At 43.6% G+C, this 13212-nt stretch overlaps 2 protein-coding genes across 4 annotated transcripts in view; one reads left to right on the top strand and one right to left on the bottom strand.

Moving 5' to 3' along the window:
- Positions 1 to 13212, bottom strand: part of LOC127365058 (uncharacterized) — a 205371-nt gene that overhangs the window by 123230 nt on the left and 68929 nt on the right. The window lies entirely within an intron of this gene.
- On the top strand, positions 11083 to 12986 carry LOC127365066 (olfactory receptor 10A3-like). The gene has a single exon (XM_051402796.1). The coding sequence runs from the start codon at positions 11843 to 11845 to the stop codon at positions 12776 to 12778; it is 936 nt and encodes a 311-aa protein (XP_051258756.1). The 5' UTR covers positions 11083 to 11842; the 3' UTR covers positions 12779 to 12986.

Raw genomic sequence — 13212 nt, 5'->3', positions numbered from 1 at the left:
GCCTGGTGTCGGTTGAACTTGCGGGAAAAGTAAGCAACAGGGTGATCAATGCCATCCTTCCCCCTCTGTAATAGGACCGCACCAGCGCCCACTGCGCTGGCATCTACTTCGAGCTTAAAGGGCGTGGAAAAGTCAGGGGCCGCGAGCACAGGAGCGTGACTTAACAAAGTCTTTACACCATCGAATGCTACCTGGCATTCTGGGGGTGACAAATGCGGAAATCTCTCTGGCACGGTCTGTAAAAGGTACCTGCCAATAACCTTTTAGCAAGTCTAACTTGCTAACGAAATTTGCAGTGCCCAGGTTATCAATACAATCCTCCATGCGAGGGAGAGGGTACGAATCTCGAACAGTAACAGCATTTACTTTGCGGAAGTCTGTGATAAACCTGGGAGACCCATCGGACTTAGTTTCTAGCAAACACGGCGAACTCCACGGACTGGAACTAGCAGAAGCAAAATTATTTTGTAGGAGATACTCTACCTCCTGTTTCATCAACTGACGTTTAGTCTGATTGGCACGGTAAGCATGTTGTTTTATGGGACGCGCATCTTTTACCTCTATATCATGTTTCAAGACAGAAGTGCGGGTTGGAACATCACTGAATAGACTATAATACTGTTCAATCAGCACCTCCAGGTCACGTTGCTGTTCAGCAGTTAAATGCTGCAAACAGCATGACAGGTTTGCAAGCATTTCCAAATTTGGAAGGCGGACCGGCTGATGTGTAGGGACGTGCATTGGTGGATCATCTTCGTGGGAAGCGCCCACAGATTCTGTCACAATGATAGCAGCAGCTTTAACATCTGACGGTTCGGCTACTAAGGGCGAGGGAACAGCAGAGCTAACATTGTCCTCGCAGGACTGGTAACGTTTCAACATGTTTATGTGACAGACTCTAGTCTTACGCCTTCTATCTGGAGTACAGAGTACATAATCAGTGTCGCTAAGACGCTCTTTAATGGCATACGGACCGGAGAATTTAGTGGCAAAAACGGAGCTGGTGATGGGCAGCAACACCAGAACTTTATCGCCCACCTCAAAACTGCGAGATACAGCGGAACGATCGTAATAGCGTTTCATGGTGGATTGTGAGTCACTAAGGGTGGCTTTAGCAAGGACATTAACTCGTTGAAGGCGCTCACGGAACTGGGTGACGTAGTCTAACGCGTGCTTTTTGGGCGCAGACTCACAAGACAAGAACTGTTCGTGCAGTGACTTAAGCGGCCCACGGGGTGTGTGGCCAACAAGCTGTGCAGAACTAAAGCCAATTGATTCCTGCACAGCGTCACGGGCAGCAAACAAGGGAACTCCCTCATCCCACTGTTTCTCAGTCTCGACACAGTACTTCCTGAGCATCGACTTTAGCGTCTGATGCCAGCGCTCTAAAGCTCCTTGTGATTGGGGGTGATATACCGAAGACACGATGTGGTGCACACTCAAGCTCTTGAGTACCTGTCTGAAGAGACCAGACTTAAAATTAGAACCCTGGTCTGTCTGGATCACCCACGGTAATCCAAAAGTAGAAAAAAACTTCAGTAAAGCTTTCACTACGGCACTAACGGTTATCGAACGGAGCGGGATAGCCTCTGGGTAACGAGTGGCAGCACACATAATGGTTAACAGATACTGATTTCCACTTTTAGTTCGAGGTAGAGGACCTACACAGTCGATAATCACTCGCTCGAATGGCTCTGCTATCACAGGAATGGGATGTAATGGCGCAGGAGGGACAATCTGGTTAGGTTTCCCGACAACCTGACACACATGGCAAGCACGGAAATGTTTAGAAATGTCAGACTTTAGACCTGGCCAATAGAAATGTCGGAGGATGGCTTGATATGTTTTGGTTATGCCCAAATGTCCTGCCCACTTACTCTCATGAGCCACTGACATCACATGCTGGCGGCATCCTGCAGGAACAACTATCTGGTAAACAGAATCACAATCAGAATCACCAGTTACGAAGGAAGGCCATTTACGTAACAGCATCTCACCATCCATAATATATGCTACTTTTTCATCCCTTGCTTTGTCGTTACTCACCACCTTGGCAAAGCACTCTTGCAGTGTCGGGTCTGCTCTCTGCATCTGGCTCAAGCGCGCTCGGTTGACTGGAAATGCCGCACCTCCAGCTAACGGCAGTTCTGGGCCAGGCGAGGGCGATTGCTCAGCAGACTCATCCTGAACAGGCAATAAGAAACTCTCAGCCTCCTTCTCCTCTTTATCACCTGAAAAAACTGACATGAACAAACTGTCAGACAACAAAACTTCACGATCATCTGGGCTAGTTTCATGGGAACGAGCGCGAGTTACAGCGCAGGCTGGAAATACATTTGGGGGTGTCTGATCTGATGTCTGGATCCCATCACACTGAGGTTGATCTAGGACTTCTAGTGTGGGAGTTACCTTACCTCCTGTGATATCGTTTCCCACCAGGAATACGATACTGGGGATTGGCAGTTCAGGACAAACCGCTACTGGGAAGAATCCAGTAACAAGGGAGGACTGAATATGGACGCGGTGCACTGGCCGTGGCACGTAACCCATTTCAACTCCTCTAAGAACTGAACTGTAATGACAAGCAGTTTTATCAGAAAAAGGCAGAGCTGACGCCAGAATAACAGATTGAGAGCACGCAGTATCTCGCAAAGCCTGTATGGAGTGTCTATCAGCTGACTCACCAGTCAGTGACACAAAGGCATCAAACACAAATGGCTTAAAACAGTCATCAATTTTCTGATCAGATGAGTCAGTGTTCACACCATGATCTGCTTTAATCAGTCCTACCCCTTTTGCTTGAGAAGAGCGTGAGGACTGTTCTCTGCGTTTTAGTATCAAGCAATTTGCAATGACATGGCCGACCTGGTGGCAGTAAAAACATTCCCTTCCCTCTTTCAGCCCACGTGGGTTAGAGGATCTGGGAGGAGAGGAAGGACGTGAGACAGCAGAGTCTGGAGAAAAAGCAGATTTATGGGTTAACACATACTCAGCCAGCACAGCGGCAACAGAAAGTGTACCTACTTTCTGTTCATTCAGGTACACAACAATACGCTCAGACAAACACTTCTTAAAGTCCTCTAACAGGATTAGCTCTCTCAACGCATTGAAATCACTAACTTTACATGTTGCACACCATTTATCAAACAGAGTTCCCTTCTCACGGGCAAACTCAACATAGGTCTGAGCAGAAGTTTTCTTGTGACCTCGAAACTTCTGTCGGTAAGCTTCAGGCACAAGTTCATATGCTCGTAAGATAGCTGTCTTGACAGTTTCATAATCTAAGCTATCTTCAACAGGGAGTGCGGCCATAGCAGCCTGAGCTTTACCATGCATTTTACACTGAAGCAGAAGCGTCCATACTTCAGGTGGCCATTGTAAAGCAGCCGCTATCCTCTCAAACACATTGAAATAGGAGTCAACTTCATTATCCCGAAATACAGGTACTAAAGCCACATGCTTACTAATGTCAAACACTATTTTAGGCGAGCTGGTGGAGGTGGTGGAAGGTGGTGACATACCTGAGCCTCTAGGAGCACTCCGCCCTGTGTCAGAAGCCTCAAGCTCGAGTTGTCTCAGTCTCACTGCCTTCTCAGTCTCAGCCTGAAGTTCAGCTTTTCTTATCTCCAACTGGAGCTGGAACTGGGATTGGATCTCCCGCTCATGAGCTTCCAGTTGCAGCCGAGCCAGACAGACTTTAAGCCGGTCCCCGGTATTTCCAGTACTGCTCTGTGGGGAAGGATCATACTTAGGCATAATAAACGGGGTCTTCCCTCGCTCACCTGCCTGGTAGACTTCCCCAGAGTCTGAAGGTGTCTCAGTACTTGGACCACTCACTGCTTCTGCTGAAGAACTGGGAAGAGACCCAGACTCCAACTGCTCAGTCAGAGTAATCACACCCTGTTCCACCAATCCACTAATCACTCGTTCTCTAATTTCTTTTTTAAGCATGGACCTGACAAAGGGAATATTGAAGTGAGTAGCTAGCTCCACTAAATCATCCTTCCTACATCTATTTACTTGTTCAACGGTAGGATGTTCTACAAATGTCTCCAAATTAAACTTTTCTGCCATGGTGCTCAGTAGCCAGCAGCACTCACTCAAGCAGACAGCTGAATCCACTAATGAGCTCACTTAACTTACCTAGTAGTCAAAGGAGCCCAGCAAACTCTCACCAATTAATTAAACACTGACAGACCCTATTCCAGTGTCAATTTACAATTACCAATATACAATTTTCTTTTCAGATCCCGGACGAGCCCCCATTTATGTTACGACCCAGCTCGATTTGGAGAGCAGTAACATACAATTGGAATTGGAAAAGAGATGGAATACAACAATTGACAGGTTCAGGTTAAAATCAGGTGTTTTAATTAACTAAGGAGAGTGTGCTCGCACAATGAAATACAACAAAGGAGAGGCTATACAGGTGCTGACAAATAACTAGTACACAAAATGAAAATGACTGGATAATACTGAAGAACAAAAAGAGATCAGCACCCATAAGCTTACAAACTAGTGAACAAAAACCAAACTAGCAATTATTGAGCACTTAAAAGGTCACAAAAGATTACAAAGGCACTGGCTGAATCCACTCAGATAACAGCCAGGCAATACTAGAAAGTACAGACACTCTAACACAATGGTGTGCAACCAACAGCGAGGCGAACTGATCACTAGTTCACAGCCGCCCTGAACTGTGGACACACAAGCTATTTAAGTGCAGCTGGGGTTGATTGAAGACTCCTGATTGGTAGCTTCAGTGGAATTGCAGCCACACCAATCACTGATGCCAGGGGACAGCAACCAGGAAGTAGGCGGTCTCTGCTCCAGAAGGACCAATCCTCAACAGGGAATCACATGAAACACCATAATGAATATACACTAAATGACAGCCAGCGGCGGCCGTAACACAGTACCAGTCCAACTCCCGAGTCGGAGGCATCTACCTCAACTACAAACTGTAATGAAGGATCAGGGTGGACAAGAACGGGTGCAGAAGAGAAACGCTGTTTTAATGTCCGAAATACCACATCTACCTCAGTGTTCCACTCAAAACGGGTTGCTGGAGAGGTAAGGCGAGTGAGCGGGGCTGCCAGACTGCTGTTAATAAACCTGCGGCAAAAATGGGCAAACCCAAGAAAGCGCTGTAGTTGTCTCCTGTTGGAAGGTGTGGGCCATTCCTCCACTGCTTTGATCTTGCTTTGCTCTAACTAATTATCTTGTTAGCTGACCAGTCAATCGGGGATTATGGCGTTTTAGCCAGGGCAGACCCAGAATCACAGGGGAGTGAGGAGAGGTAATAACAAAATAACGTATTAACTCACGGTGGTTACCAGACTGAATGAGATCCACAGGAACTGTAGAGTGGGTGATGCGAGCCAGAAGTCTCCCATCCAATGCATTGACATCCTTGGGTTCATCCAGTGCCTCCATACCCAACCCCAGGGTGGAAACAACTGCAGCGTCAATAAAACTCTCATCCGCACCTCTCAGTCTATGAGGGCTGGCAGAGGAACAGTCTTGTTATCACACAGAAACATTCGCCAGGAAGCGTGTAGAGGGATTAGAAAATTCTGTTAGAGAGAGGGTTATTGGTGAGCCACTCTGTATTAGTAAGCCTGGGCTTTTAGCAGTGCTGGGCAGGCGCTAATAAGATGTCCCAACTCGCCACAATAGAAGCACAGACCTGCTGCAAGACGTTGCTGGCGTTTGGAGGCAGAAAGTCTGGCCCTGCCCAACTGCATGGGCTCCTTGGCAGGGCAGTTCTGAGACTCATAAGCAGGCTTCTGATCGGCTAGAGCAGGAGGAAAATGGGGCTGGGAGCTCCTGGCAACACGGCCCAATCTCTCCCTCTTCCTCTCCCTTAATCTGTTATCTATCTTTTCGGCTAGGGAAATTACCTCATCCAAACTTTCTGGTTCCTCTCTGGTAGCAAGCTCATCCTTCATAACCCCCGAACAAACACCCACTGTAAAGCTGTCTGTCCCCACCCACTCTCAGCAGCCAAAATTCTGAACTCTACCGAATAATCCACTACTAAACCACTTCCCTGCTGCAGTGAAAGTAGCCTATCCCCCGCCTCTCTCCCTTTAATGGGATGGTCAAAAACCTTGTGTAACTCAACTAACAAATCCTTTAAACAGTTACAAACTGGAGACTCACTAGCCCATAAGGCTGTTGCCCACTGCGCGGCTCGGCCCAACATCAAACCTATCATGTAGGCTAGCTTAGCTTGATCAGAGACATAGGTGTGAGGTTGTTGTTGGAAAACCAGAGAACATCGCACAATGAACTGCCCACATGCTCCTAGCGTACCTGAATATCGTTCCACTGTGGGGAAAAACGGTTCACGTCCAGGAGGGGCGGGGGTGGTGGGTGGCGCGGGTGTGGCTGAATTGAGGAGGCAGCTGCGGACGGTGTAGGCAGGGCGGCCGTGACAGTTTGTAGCCTAGAGTCTAGTTGACCGACTGTGAGTGTTAAGTTGCACAAAGTGTCCATTACGGGAAAAACTTGTTCCAGCTGTCCAACTCTTTGTCCTTGTAGAGCCAAGGCTTGTCTGAGAGCATCTGTATCCACAGGGTCCATAATGTGGCCAGATTATTCTGTTATGTTTAGTAGGACCATGGACCGGGGTGCGGGTACAGAACACTTGAGGCGGGTTAAGGTCGAGAGTTTATTCACAAAGAACTGAGTAACAAGTAGAACTGTGTCAAAAAGGGCGAGGTGAGAGAAGGGGCAGGCAGTCCTGGACAGTGGCAACCAGCGCTCCAAAAAGATCCTCCGGGCAGCACAAAAACACAACGGGTGCAGGAATCATAAGAAAGGTAAGGAATAATCTGGCGACGAGTCTCAGGAAGCCCCACATCTTGAGGCCAGGCACTGATGAGGATTGCCAGCAGGTGTGTAACTCCGCCAGGTAATCAGCTCACTGCCAAGCGTAACACACACACCCCCACACACAAAACACCACAGGAAAAAAAAGGAACACACCCCCAAGTGTCACAGCACTTGGGGGTGGTGACAACGGTGACAGAAATAGGAGTGTCATTTCTGTACCCAAAGGTACCTTTGATACAATACCTCTAAGGTATGAGAAAGGTCCTTTAGGTGGTAACTGTGGACCTTTTTTTAATTTTAAAGATACAAAATCATGGCTGGCCAAAAGGTGTACATAATTGTACTTTGAACAAGCTTAAGGTACAGGGAAATGTTACAGCAAATCAGTGATCACAAAATCCTCGTCCCCGTGACAGCTGCACTTGTAGTCAGCACTGCTGAGGCTTACCGAGCTTAAAACTTGATTTAGGTCGTTAAAGCATTCACTGGTTATGGATAAATAAGTTCTAGCTGAACAATGCAATGAAAAGGTAGTGAAAAGTGTTAAAAAAAACTGTAAACTAATTGTCATTATGTGAATAATTGTAAATGGGAAGTGGTGGCCTAAAGGCCCTTAACCCCAACCACTGTGGTTCTACTGTGCATGTACATGGGTATGAATGTGTGACAGTGCAAATGTAATCAGGGTGTTTCTGCAAAAGAGAAGCTTCCTCTCAGTGAACCTTCCTTGAATAAATAATAGTAAAAACAATTTGAGGGTATTTTTTTGCTACATAAAGTTCCAAAATTGCATGTGACTCTAGGTGAACCACATTAGGGACCAATTCTGTACCTTTCCAATGGGTACATTTTTTTACCAGGACAAAGTTTATTTTTGTCACTGGGGTACAGAAACATTCTTTTAGACGTACAGAAAAGAAGGTACAAAAATGTTACATGTTCAAAGGTAATATACCTGTGCTCGGGTACAGCTGGAGGGACAAAGCATTTGTATCCCTTTAGGTCCATTCCTGTTCCTTGATTTCTTACTGTGTATGGTTGATGAATGATTTATCCCTCCTGAATCCAATTTGCTCATTCCTTAACTGTTTGTCCAGGGCTGTTTCTATCCTGTCTCAATTGATTCTACAGAAAGCTTTGCTGTTGTTGCTCTCACTGAGGTTTCCTCTTTTAGGAATCCTGACCATTAAGCCTGTCTTCCATTCTGTTGGGATTGCTTCTGTATCCCAGATCTTGTCCCCACTTTTGTTTCAGCTTTCAGAATGTCAGGGGGAATTTGCCAACCTTCAACATTTTGATGCCTCTTGTGATTTTGTCCTTTGACATCCTCCCACAGTTGACCTTTAGGGTTCTGGTTGATTAATCTTGGGTGTTAATTATAGGGTTCTGTTAAGGAGTTATTCAAAGTGTTCCCTCAAGCAGTCCAGCTATTAGAATTCTGTGTTTTACATTCTGTAGTTCCAGGTCCAAACAATGTACCTGAGGTACTATAAGGAAGATTTCACTTGATTGAGAGTACACCATGTTGTATGTGGGCTGTTCTGAGGGCAATATTCTGGACTTCATATACCGTATTGACCCGAATATAAGACGACCCTGAATATAAGACGACCCCTCTTTTTCAAGACCCATATTTGGAAAAATACTTTTTATTTGGACAAAATTTCGTTTGCATAAAGAAAATTCATTGTTTTCCTTTTACATTTCAACATCTTTGGTGTTTATCATGCGGGGGAAAAAAATCATAAAAACTTCTATAGCTCTGCAAATAGGCAAAGCGCAGAACTCACTTCACGGTTCTATGCCATATAACAGTGCAATTAAACGAGCATAAGCCTACTGGCTTAACTTGTGCAATAAACGGCACACATTTTCTTGACAGTGTGAGAACAATAACATCCAAAAACACCACAAACAGTTTTTTTTTCTTTCTTTCTTTCATTAAGCTGCATCCTCCGCATCACTGGGTTCCTCCTCCTCACTCGCACTTTCGTTGTCGCTAGCTTATGCAAATGAAGGCTAACACACCCACTCCAGCCGTCTTGTTCACTGTACATGCTTGTTTACAGGATCACGTTAGGGTCACACTGCACTAAACGCTGATGGACAGAAAAACGCTCATATGGCGCTACCTATTGTTTTACATGGGTTACTCCTTAGACCCCGAATATAAGACGAGGCGTCATTTTCAGGCATTTTTCAAGGGAAAAAATATCGTCTTATATTCGGATCAATACGGTATGTTAACGTTGCCTGGGATCTGGTTGGTAAACCTTTTCATTTCCTTCTTCATGGGTCCTAGAGTTCTGATGACCACTGGTGTTATTTTAATATTTGGTCTCATACCCCACATCCTGTTGATTTCGATCTCCACTACACGACTACCTTCTTGCGTCTGCGGATGTATTTGGTCTTTGCCAGTTCCGGGCAGCATGAGGCAATGTGGTTGATGGTTTCTTTGTACTTTCCAAAGATTCTGCATTGTGGGTGTCGGTGATGTTGATGTCTGATCATTCTTGGTTCTCTAGCTGGATCCTCCCTCGTCTTTTTGTGTTCTCCCAGCTCCCCAACTTCTTTGATAGTGAATGGTTCATTGAGGTCTATCTTCTTCTTTCCCTTCTTTCTTTCATGGGATAATTTTGTGTCTTCTTTGAAGAACTTATTGCTCCTTATGTTCAATCTTCTTTGTGCCTTTGCTTGAATCTACTACTTCAGGGTCTCTTTAACTATTGGTGTATCATCCTTCATCTTCACTCAGGAAGAGATAGTTGTTTCCTTATTTCATTCGCCTTCTTGGTTTGTTTTGTTGTTGTCTTGGTTTTTATCCTACTGTATCTGAATTTGAATTGGTTGATTTCTGTTAAATTGGTTTTGCTATCTTGACCTTGATGTTTTGAACAGCTAGACATTAACTTCAGGGTTTCCCATCTTTGCCAGATGCTTGCTGTCATCACTGTTGCTTTGTGGTTTGGTGTTATACTTCTGGAGGGTCAGTGATGCTGATCTCTGCTTGTTCTTCTTTCCTTTCAACAGCTGCTGGTGTCTCATCTGGCTTGTTGATGTTAAGCTCCTAAATGTTCATGTTGGGGATGTTCTCTCTGATCTTTTGTCAGAAGTTCTCCAGTTCTAGGTCTGATTTTTAATGATTTCTCACCTAACAATGGAAAGTTTGTTGGCACTCAGATTCAGTCATCATCCATGGGGTGTTGTTCTCGCCAGTTGTTGGCATCTTTGGACAATGTTACTGGTGGGTTTACTGAAGCAGTCTAAAATGCTTCCATTCTCTTCCTTAGCAGGACTATGAAGCATGCAATCAAACAACGTTAAAAAACAGTCTAACAGAAGGCAGATGGAGCTTAAACATGAACTGAAGACACTAAGAGCAGTACAGGGAGGCAGATACAAAATACAGTATTCCCTCTGGCATCCATGGGACACACTCTTAACTAAGGCTAATGTCCTATTAGAATATGGATTAAGTATGGTTAAAGAAGATGGGATCAGCATCAGCAAAACCTTTTTAGACCAGAACATCGACTTAACTTACTGGACAACATTTTTTGAGAGAGTTGTGAAAGCAAGATCAGCTCCAGGTCCAAGTGGGAAGGAGGAAGTACGAACTGGCTGGCAGAGAGCTTGAGTCTTTGTTGGCTTTCCTCACTGCACTGAGCACACAAGCACCTTCAGCCCACTAAATTACATTTAAACAGCTGTTGATCAATTAATAAATAGATATGGTCTGACATATGTCTGGTTTGATGGTTGTCTGACTTTCCCAGTGCACATGGCTACATTCCTCTTTTTTTTTACTTTAAAATCCCGTAAGTTAAGCACCCACACAAGCTACCTCAGCTATTTCTACATCGACATCTGCACGTGTGATGCTCAGGAAACATAAAAAAAAAAACATTCTGGGGCTGTCTTGTTTGCTATAAATTCATTTTAATGTGTAAAGTCTGAAGTGAATAAAAAAGTTTATATGCAACATTAAACATAGTAACACTTTAGCAAATAAGGCAACAAGGGAAAAATGTATAAAGATATGTGGGATTCTTTTTGGCATCATCATTTCATTAGAAGACAAGTGTAAGAGATGCAGCTTTACTTCTGGTTGGCTGACTGAAGAAATTATTGATACATTACAAAATGAAGCCAATTGTGAGTGGCTTTATTTCCCTGTGGACCCTGCTTGTACACACTCCTAGCAGCAGATGAAGATAAAAGTTTCCACAGCTGCTTCAGTCTGGATCATTACAGAGTGGAGGCTTAATCCACCGATCTCATTTTAACATGCTTGTTAAAACGTAATGTTTTGTGCAAACATGATTATTGATTGAATCTTGAAACCTGATATTTTGATGTATTCGATATATATCTAAACAGTGTGCTTCATCTGAATGCACACAGATCATGCAGTAATACTAATCTAAAATAACTAATCTGAACATGTGCATTGAAATGTGTGCTCTGCTTTTCCAATGACATCTGTTATTCATATCCAAGCTGTGACAAATGAGCTAAGTAGTATAATAAGGTCTGGCTCATTTACCTTTGGGTGTATTTGTGCACACAATATTATGTGACAGTACAGTAGGAAAGGAAAGGATACTTTGATTCTCACTTATATTTTACTTACCTAAAATGTGATTATACTGTATGTTGTCATGGACAAGTTTTATTTAACTCAGTAAGTATGTTTCTTGTCCATCACTCTCTCCTGTTTGTTCTGTGCGTCCATCTCTCTTTTTGTTTCTGTTGTGCAGACATGAACAAGCTGATTAACATGCATGCATTTTCATTACTATGATTAACTAGGTTGAACCTTGGTTCTGAATGTGGTACATCTAGCTTTGGATATATTTTTGAACACATTTTTATGTGCATAGGAAACGAAAGGATACCTTGATTCTCATTTCATTTTTACTTGCCTATCATTTAATTATACTGTATATTGTTTCTTGTTCTGTGTGTCCGTCTCTCTTTTTGTTTCTGTTGTGCAGACATGAAGAGCAACAACAGCCTAAATCCTGTCTATTTCCAGTTGACTCTGTTTGCAGATTATGGGTCCCTCAGATATCTGTTCTTCAGTCTGTGTCTGTTGGTCTACATGACTATAATCTCTGCTAACGTTGTCATTATTCTGACAGTCTGCCTGGAGAAGTCTCTGCATCAGCCCATGTACATCTTTATCTCTTTTCTGTCTTTAAACTCTCTGTACGGCTCAGCCGGCTTCTTCCCCAGGTTTCTGATGGACATTCTGTCTGACACTCATTTCATCTCACGTGCATCTTGTTTCATCCAGATATATGTTATTTACACATATGTATCATTTGAGCTGACACTTCTCGGCATCATGGCCTATGATAGATTGGTTGCTATTTGCCAGCCTTTACACTATCACAGTAAAATGAACTTCAGGATGGTGAGGAATCTTATCATATTTGCTGTGGTCTACCCTGTATTTGCTATTGGTATCTGTCTCCATCTTACTGTCCGATTGCCTTTGTGTGGAAATAAACTGCACAGGCTTTTCTGTTCTAACTGGCCTGTAGTGCAGCTCTCCTGTGTGGACACAAGTCTGAACAACATAGTAGGTCAGTTTGTTACAGTAACAACCATCTTCATCCCCCTGTTCTTTGTCCTGTACACCTACCTTCGCATTCTGCTGGTTTGCAAGAGAAGCTCGTCTGAATTCAGAGGAAAGGCGTTACAAACCTGCCTGCCTCACATTGTGACATTTATGACCTATTCTTTCTCTCTGTTCTGTGAGCTTTCATTGACTCGATTTGAGGGTGATAAACTGAATCCAGTCATCACAGTAGTTTTAACTTTAGAGTATTTGATCATTCCCCCATTTAATAACCCTCTAGTTTATGGCCTGAATCTGCCTCAAATAAAAGGAGCCATATTTAGATTTCTGAAGCAAAATTTGTGCTAAAATGTAAAACTCAGATTTGATTTGATAGGATTGTAGGTGTGTATGGTATGAATTTGGATGTTAAATGTCTGTTGTATTTTCTACTTCTAACTTCATATGTTGCTCAATTTGTCTTTGTGTTATGAACCAGTTGACCTTTGTAATTATAACCCTGGAATGTGAAGACAAATAATAATAATAACAATAAACAAGACATTGCTGAGGTTGATGGAAATGTCATCAGTTTTAAAGGATGGCCTATTTGAATCAGAATCTCTTTTATTGGCCAGGTACGTGCACACATACAAGGAATCTGATTCCGGTTTTTACGTTGCTCTAAATGTACAAACGCAGACTAACAGCATAAATAAACAGAACAACAAGTTCAACAAAACAGACATAAACTAAGATGCACAGTTATACATACATAAACAAACAATAACCTTTGTGGACAG

Source organism: Dicentrarchus labrax, unplaced genomic scaffold (assembly GCF_905237075.1).
Source record: "Dicentrarchus labrax unplaced genomic scaffold, dlabrax2021, whole genome shotgun sequence".
Classification (NCBI taxonomy): Eukaryota; Metazoa; Chordata; class Actinopteri; family Moronidae; genus Dicentrarchus; species Dicentrarchus labrax.
This window is presented reverse-complemented; position numbering and strand designations above follow the sequence as displayed.